At 40.8% G+C, this 9,234-nt stretch overlaps 1 protein-coding gene across 1 annotated transcript in view; it reads right to left on the bottom strand.

Moving 5' to 3' along the window:
* Positions 1 to 9,234, bottom strand: part of ACOXL (acyl-CoA oxidase like) — a 362,868-nt gene that overhangs the window by 20,136 nt on the left and 333,498 nt on the right. Inside the window, exon 16 of the mRNA XM_030827970.1 lies at positions 5,985 to 6,086. Coding sequence (XP_030683830.1) covers positions 5,985 to 6,086 — 102 coding nt within the window. The remainder of the gene's footprint in view (positions 1 to 5,984; positions 6,087 to 9,234) is intronic.

Below are 9,234 nucleotides of genomic sequence, written 5' to 3'. Positions count from 1 at the left end.
GACTTGGCCACTGGAAAGGAGCTCTTTCAGTTGGCTCCTTCCTGTGTCCCTGGAACATACTGCCATCATCACAAGCTTTTGTTTGTTTGTTTTTCAAGGACTTTCTTACTTTCTGACACCAGAACATGCTCCAGGCTCATCTTGTGCATTCACTGGCCAGCCCTAAAATCAGCTATTTCTCCAAGGGCCCTGGTTCCTTTTATTGGAGGATGGTGCTAGAAATCAAGAACTGGGTGCTGGATGTGTCTGTTGTTCTGGTGATGATTTTTATCCAAATAAAATAAATGAAAATGTTTGAAGTCAGAGCGATAGGAGTTTTTACTAGCTGTGTTACTTTGAGTGAGTTACTTGGCCACTTTGGGCCTCAGTTTTCTCATCTATGTGTAAGAGTAATGAAAAATTTTCACCGGGTTGTTGTGGGGTCATATAGAATAACATTGAAGCAACTTTCTATTTCTGAGAACAGGGGGCTAGATTTTTTTTTCAACTTTTCTGCAGAAAACAACCAAAATATCTGAAGAAAATGCAGGAAACATCTTCAAAGCATTAATGATCTGACAAAATAATAAAGCCAAAATTTATGGGAAAATGGGAACCCAGAGAAATAAACAAGTCAGAAAATTGCATTTTCCCTGAAGGTGTTTGCCATTTCCAGAAAATCTGAATTTTCACTGACAGCTTGATGGTGGTCAGGGAGGTGATAGAAGGTAATAATAGTAAAAAATCAGGGTCAGCACTAAGCAAGAAATTTAACAGCAGACCCTCACCATGATAAGCTGGGATGTCAAAGAGCTATATTTACAGGGGGAGGGTAAAAAAATTGCTACCCTTATTTTGAGTATCTGAGTCTTCCAGAAAACCCCAAGCTTTGAATTTGGTTTAAGGTGGGTGTCAAACTGAGAGTGTTTTCAGAGGCCTTTCAAAGGAAAATTACCTTTGATTGGGACTTCATGTACATCTTACACATTATTTCTCAAAACAAATGACCAACACACAATGAAAGATAACCAGACACACAGAAGAAACAAGACACAAAAATAAATAGACTTGTAAAGATTTTAAGGTATTGGAATTATTAGCTACAGACTATAAAACAGCAAAGTTTCAATGTATAAAAAATAAAATACAATATTGAATATATCTTCGAGGAACAGGAAACGAAAAAGTGACATGTATGATATAAAAAAAAAAAAATTTGCCAGTAATCCCAGCACTTTGGGAGGCTGAGGGGGGCAGATCACGAGGTCAGGAGTTCAAGACCAGCCTGACCAACATGGTGAAACCCCGTCTCTGCTAAAAATACAAAAATTAGCTGGACATGGTGGCACGTGCCTATAATCCCAGCTACTTGGGAGGCTGAGGCAGGAGAATGGCTTGAATGGGGACCCAGGAGGCAGAGGTTGAAGTGAGCTAAGATCAGGCCCAGGCCACTGCACTCCAGCCTGGGCTACAGAGCAAGACTCTGTCCCAATAATAATAATAATAATAATAATAATAATAATTTTAAAAATAAAAATTCTAACAATTGGAATTAAAAACTGGGAGTATGGGGTAACCAGGATGTTAGATGCATCTGAAGAAAGAATCAGTAAATGTGGAGAGCTAACATGTGAAAACACCTGGACCCTTGTCAGTAATACCAATCAGCCCAGTTTCCTCTAATCTTTGCAAGCACACTCTCATTTAGCACTTTCAATTGACCAAGGGTCTCAGATATTTTTTGTGAAGAATGGCTGCAAATCATTTCTCTAAAGCCTTGAGATCCCTGCAAAGAGGTATGGTGGCAGTGGGAAAGGAAGGATTTGTGCTAGCTCCACTATCCTCTCCCCTTTGGGGACACCAGCAAACGGGATGAGTACTCAGGGTTGGCAGCTCAGAGATGTGACAAAGAAGGCTTTGAGATGTCCTACAGCCCTACAGATAAAGCTTGTTCCAAAGCGGCTGGCTCCTGCCTGCTTATTTCCCAGGCTATTAAGAGGATCCAATAAGTGAGAAGTGTGGAAAGCATGTGACACTCTAAGAATACAAAAGCAGGCCAGGTGCGGTGGATCACTCCTGTAATCCCAGCACTTTGGGAAGCCAAGGCTGGCGGATGACTTGAGTCCAGGAGTTGGAGATCAGCCTGGACAGCATGGTGAAACCCTGTCTCTACTAAAAATAAAAAAATTAGTCAGGCATTGTGGCAGGTGCCTATAATCCCAGCTACTCAGGAAGCTGAGGCAAGGAATCACTTGAGCCCAGGAGGCTGAGGTGGCACTGAGCTGAGATCATGACACTGCACTCCAGCCTGGGTGACAGAGCAAGACTCCATCTCAAAAAAAAAAAAAAAGAAAAAGATAAATACAAAGGTACTTCAATGTTTTGTATGAAAATTCATTTCCTTCACTAAACATTCCTCTGATATACTGTATATTATTTATCTAATTCTGTGTCACTGAAATACCTGGTGGCACAGATTTAAAATCTGCCCTTATGTAGGTTTTTTTCTCTAATTAAAAAGTATTCTTCCATCTTCCCAAAGTGGGCACTCTCTTTGTGGGAAATAGTCTTCAAAGATAGCTGCCATCAATTCTTTCCTTCCCGGCATGTACGTGCTACTCCTCACATCAAGCGGTAACGTCTCTCCTCCAGCTCTGAATCTGTGCTGGCACTGTGACTTCCTCTGACTGATAGAATTCAGTGGAAGTAACACTGTTAGTTCTGGGCCTATCCTTTATGAAGACTGGCATCTTCTACTTTCTCCTTCCTGGGAGCCATCAAATAAAACATTCGACCACCCTGAAACTACCCTACTGTGAATAAGCCCAAACTAGGCTACATGGAAGGAGACAATTGCCCATCTGTTCCTGTCATCCTAGCTGAGGTGCCAGCCATAAGAATGAAGAAGTCTTTGTGAACCCTTAGCCCCAGCAGACACCACATTGAGCAGAAGCACTGTCTGTTAATAGCTGAACTCTGTCTAGAATGCAAAATCATGAGAAATGATGCTGTGGCTTGAATGTGTCCCCCAAAGTTTATGTGTTGAAAACTTAATCCTGAATGCGACAGTGATGAGAGGTATGACTTTCAGAAGGTGAATAGGACATGAGGGCTCTGCCCTCATGGATGGATTAATGCTGTTATCTCAGGAGTGTTTCATAATAAAAGGATAAGTTCAACTCCTCCCTTCCTTCTCTCTCGCTTTCGCCCTGTCTTGCTCTTCCCTTCCATGGGATGGTGCTATATGTAGGCTTTTGCCAGACGTGGGCCCCTTGACCTTGGACTTTCCATCTTCCAGAACTGTAAGCAATGCATGTCTTTTCTTTATAAATTGCCCAGTCTATGGTATTCTGTTACAGCAGCAAAAAAATGGACCAAGATAAATAATAAGTGGTGGTTGTTTTAAGTCGTAAGTTTGGAGTCATTTGTTATATAGAAATACATTACTGTAGCATTATTACATATACTTTTCTCTATAACCTCCATTTTCCTGAAAAGGAGAAAGGTTCTTCAAGGTTCTCCAGGGTCCACTGTAGTCTGGTTCCTGAAGACTTCTTCAGGTTTTCCATTAGACAGGTAAAGTCTTTATTGTTTATTAATATGTCTAAGTACTCCATTTCTATGATCTTCCTCACTTTATCAACCCTGTCTGAAGTTTCAACTGCATTTTCCCCTCTCAATTGGGCCACCACCTCTTAATTTTCTACTCTTCAAGGTCTAGCATAAGAATGGCATTTATTCCTAAGATGTCTGTTCTGTCAACTCTTGTCAGATTCACCAAAGTTGAAATGAAGGAAAAAATGTTAAGGGCAGCCAGAGAGAAAGGTCGGGTTACCCACAAAGGGAAGCCCATCAGACTAACAGCTGATATCTCGGCAGAAACTCTACAAGCCAGAAGAGAGTGGGGGCCAATATTCAACATTCTTAAAGAAAAGAATTTTCAACCCAGAATTTCATATCCAGCCAAACTAAACTTCATAAGTGAAGGAGAAATAAAATACTTTACAGACAAGCAAACGCTGAGTGATTTTGTCACCACCAGGCCATCCCTAAAAGAGCTCCTGAAGGAAGCACTAAACATGGAAAGGAACAACCGGTACCAGCCACTGCAAAAACATGCCAAATTGTAAAGACCATCGAGGCTAGGAAGAAACTGCATCAACTAACGAGCAAAATAACCAACTAACATCATAATGACAGGATCAGATTCACACATAACAATATTAACCTTAAATGTAAATGGGCTAAATGCTCCAATTAAAAGACACAGACTGGCAAACTGGATAAGGAGTCAGGACCCATCAGTGTGCTGTATTCAAGAAACCCATCTCACGTGCAGAGACAAACATAGACTCAAAATAAAGGGATGGAGGAAGATCTATCAAGCAAATGGAAAACAAAAAAAGGCAAGGGTTGCAATCCTAGTCTCTGATAAAATAGACTTTAAACCAACAAAGATCAAAAGAGACAAAGAAGGCCATTACATAATGGTAAAGGGATCAATTCAACAAGAAGAGCTAACTATCCTAAATATATATGCACCCAACACAGGAGCACCCAGATTCATAAAGCAAGTCCTGAGTGACCTACAAAGGGACTTAAACTCCCACACAATAATAATGGGAGATTTTAACACCCCATTGTCAACATTAGACAGATCAACAAGACAGAAAGCTAACAAGGATATCCAGGAATTGAACTCAGCTCTACACAAAGTGGACCTAATAGACATCTACAGAACTCTCCACCTCAAATCAACAGAATATACATTTTTTTCAGCACCACACCACACCTATTCCAAAATTGACCGCATAGTTGGAAGTAAAGCTCTCCTCAGCAAATGTAAAAGAACAGAAATTATAACAAACTGTCTCTCAGACCACAGTGCAATCAAACTAGAACTCAGGATTAAGAAACTCACTCAAAATCGCTCAACTACATGGAAACTGAACAACCTGCTCCTGAATGACTATTGGGTACATAATGAAATGAAGGCAACTCTGAATTTATTCTTATGGCCAAGTTCATTTGAAAACCTCCATGCCCCTGTGACAGTATTTGTGTTTTGTTGCTTTTTGCTGTTGTTGTTTTTGTTGTTTTGTTTTGTTTTGAGACGGAGTCTCACTCTGTAGCCCAAACTGGAGTACAGTGGCGCAATCTCTGCTCACTGCAACCTCCAACTCCGGGGCTCAAGCGATTCTCATGCCTCAGCCTTCCAAGTAGCTGGGACTACAGCCATGTGCCACCACGCCCAGCTAATTTTTTTGTATTTTAATAGACAGGGTTTCACCATGTTGCCCAAGATGGTGTTGAACTCCTGAGCTCAGGAGATCTGCCTGCCTCAGCCTCCCAAAGTGCTGGGATTACAGGCATAAGCCACCGCACCTGGCCAGTATTTATGTTTTTAAAGTTGGTTTTGTGTCCTTGGATATGAGCTCCCTTCATGTGGAGACTGAGTCTTATACCTGTTTGTGTTTCAGCATCTCTCCTGCAGAAAGGACGTAATCAGAAATGTGTTTTACTGATGAGTATGCTGTTTCACATCCGTTTTCTTTGCAGTAGCATTTTAGTGGTGAATATTGGCCTCACCTTCTTTTTCAGGTGCTCCGTAGCTATTGTATTGAATTCCCCATGGCTACCACTGACATAAAAATACCCCAGGTCTTTCTTCTTAATATAAAGAATGTATTAATAGGCTTTGGTAAGAAGCAGAAATCATTAATACTTTTTTTTTTTTTTTTTTTTGGCCAAGACAAGGAAAACACTTTGACACCTTCCTCTCCTTTTCATGTTAGAAAACTCGTGTACAGTGAGTCATTCCCTTGTCACCTAAACTCTTAAGTGTAATACGATCATGATAGGCAATGAAAATATACATGTGAAGTCCCAGAGGCATAAAAATCCATGAGTGGAAACTGATAGAAGATTGGCAGGACTGTTTTCTAAGAAAGCAAGGAGACCAGGGCTGATGTACAAAGTGTTTTTCTGTACCCCAGGGACCTTACCTGATTCCTGATCCTCATGCTGGCCATGGGAGTCAAGTATTTATGTTCTAAATACCAGGCCCGCTCCTGAAACACCAGCTTGGTTCCATACAACAGACAAAACTAAGGGGTGGGGGAAAACAAAAGAAATGGACAAATAGCAATATATTAGAAAACACAAAATCTAAGGAGGTGAAAGAGAAATAACATAATATTACATTTCATAAAATCGTAAAAGTTAATACTTTCCTAATGTAAAATGGCCATGTTTTGGATGTGCAGTATAGGTTTTATTTTTTAAGAGAATTCTATGAAAAATTTAAAGCATATACAAAAGTAGAACACATAGTGTAACGAACTCCCATATATCCTTCCCCAAAACTCAAGAAATTTTAACTCACAACCAACCTTATTTCATATGTAACTTACCTGGTTCTCTTCTACCCCACGTTATTTAGGAGCAAGGTCCATACAGCAAAGTCCACATGAAAGATACTATAAAGGTATATCCTGAATAATAATATCTTGATATTTTCCATTGAGCATGGTTTGGGTAAACTTTCACAAAAATAGCATTCCTCATTTACATTTTGTTTCGATATGTTTTTTCCTATTATGTTTCTGAAACCTACACACAGAGCTTCTGCATCACATCATGGGCACCAAGCAACAATAAATGAGTTTCCCTGTAGAAAGAAGTCACTTTTTATTTAACTGTTTATTCACATAACTCTCAATATTCAATAATTCCAAAATCACACAAAAATAGAGAGCATAGTAGGGGCCTCATGTCTCCATCACCCACATCCACCCATCGCGAATCCTGTTTTTACTCTGCTCCCACCTATTCCCCTTCTCTGTATCACTGCAAAGCAGACCTCAGTCATATCATTTCACCCACAAACATCTCACTGTGTATCTCTAAAAGATAATGACTCATTAGAAGTAAGATAGCCTCAAAACCAAACCAAGCAAAAACAAAACCCTCTTATTCTGAGTCAAATAGAAATGATCTTCCCACCAGAAGACAATTTGCCTTCTATGGCTTATCAGACTCAGAAGTCATGTGGTTCACAGTCATGCAGACCCTGTGGTCTCCTCATTCTTTTCTTGAGGTTCTGGCATATCCTTGGAACAGCATCATTATGAGGAGTCTCATCTATTCAGTCTTCCCAGAAAATGTCACAGTATGGCTGAGCAGCTTATTTATGAAAGATATTTAAGGTTAATTTCAGCTCTTTTATGAAAGATATTTAAGGTTAATTTCAGCTCTTTTATGAAATTGCCAAAGTCTGGACAGTAGTTGCTTGGCCAGATTAAGTGCCCTTTGGGTCTTTTACATGACACCAATAAAGACGTTAGCTGACCCTTCAGACATAGTGTGAGCAACTGAGGCTATGAACTGCAATTCATACTGAAAACATAAATTCTTATAAAAATAATAAATCATATAAATTATTTGGTTAAGCCAAATCATGAGTCTCTAGATGAACTTCTTATGTGCTACAAAAATATTTGCTGTGAGTTTCTGGGTGCAGAAATTTAATCCTCATAACTCAGGTATACAAAAATATAAGATCAGTGACAAGAAATCCAGAGCTCTAGAAGTATAAGAGTTCTTAGAAATAATCTAGTCCATCTTCTCACTCAATCCAGAATCCTGTATCAGCCAGGGTTCAACCAAGAAACAGATGATACATTCACATTAGTATAATATAAGAAGCATTTAAATAGGATGGACAAGATGTAGGAGATCCCTAAGAGATAGTGCAGTACACTGGAGCTGGTATCTGGAGCTGTTACCACCTTCTAGGCTTAGAGGGTAGAGGGCAGGGAGTGGCTGCTGGATCCTGGAAGAAAAAGCTATGTAAACAGGGACATTTTAAGAGGAGTTGTGACCCTCGGCCTAGAAAAACAGCAATCCCAAGGTGACCCCATGGCGAGGCAGGCAGGGAGCAGGGGGATCCTAACTCCGCTGTCTTCCCCCCTCTTTAATCTCTAGCTGTTCTCAGCTAACAAGGGATGTGAAGGACCTCTTCAAAGACTCCAAACCACTGCTCTAGCTGTTATCTAAACCAAACTAGGTTCAAAAGGCGAGGATTCCATGGATGCAGGCAATGTGGGTCAACTTCCTAGATCCACACAGGGTAGAGAAGAGTGGTGAGCAGAGCTGCAGAGGCAAATGGAAGACATCTATCACAAGTCACATCTCTAACACCCCTGACACAGGGTCATTCAGCATCTTGTCCAGTCCCATCTGATCCAAGCCAAAGCCTGTGTGATCACAGAGAGCTCCCAACAAGCTGCTAACTGGCCAGCATTCCCAGGCTGTTCCCAAATGATGGTTTTCCCCAGGCTCACACCATGCATCCTGGCTATGTCTGCTCTTCCCTTCTTTGGACTTGAGAATTGCTCTCCTGTTGACAGTCTGTGGCTTTTGTGTACCTGATTCTCAGGGCCACATTTTTGGCTTTAATCTTTTGCTTTCCTCCAGGAACACAGCTCAGACTCTCCTTGGGCTACCCCTTTTGCTTGTCCTGGTAAATAGGAGTCCTGGTTCTTGGCGGCTACCAGAACACCACAGCTAGGCACAGGTACCATCAGCCCAGCCTCAGTCCCCCAAACAGTACCTGAAATGTCTTTCTTCTGTGTTCCAGAGATGGGAGCTCAGTGTGTTAAGAGGCATCCAGTTTCCTAATGAATCTCATTGTTGGAAAAGTCATTGTGTCTGGAGCCACTTCTCTATGGAATATGAATTTATGGATTAACTGTGAGGAAGGGGATCTTGTCCTGCTCATCTTTATATGCCTAGGGTCTGGTAAAGGAGATGACACACTGTATGATATTAGCTGAAACCCAATTTCCTATAACTCATAGCTATTGATGTTACAGTTTCTGCTACCTAAGGAACCAAGCAGCAGTCTATGAAAGCTTCCAGACAATAGCCTCTAAAAAATTTAAAGACATTTTTCACATCTCCACTTAGTCTTCTACCCTTCAGGATGATCAGCCTCGACAGATTGTCAATCTCCTCTTAACACTTGGTTTCAACTCTTGGGCCACCTTGAAACTGGTGGTCTAGTCTGGATGGTTAATTCTCTTCTCCAAGGTGTCTTATAAAACTAAATGCAATATCCAGTGTTGTCTCATCACTATGGCGTCTGCAGTACCATTACTGCCCTAGGTTTGGATTCTATACTTTTACATGCAAAGCAAGGCAGAATGTGCTTTTATAGTTGGTATATAATATTTTTGAATAAATGAGTGAAAG

The sequence above is a fragment of the Nomascus leucogenys genome, chromosome 14, assembly GCF_006542625.1.
Source record: "Nomascus leucogenys isolate Asia chromosome 14, Asia_NLE_v1, whole genome shotgun sequence".
Classification (NCBI taxonomy): Eukaryota; Metazoa; Chordata; class Mammalia; order Primates; family Hylobatidae; genus Nomascus; species Nomascus leucogenys.
The sequence above is the reverse complement of the archived record's forward strand: the minus strand, read 5'-3'. Positions and strand labels throughout refer to the sequence as shown.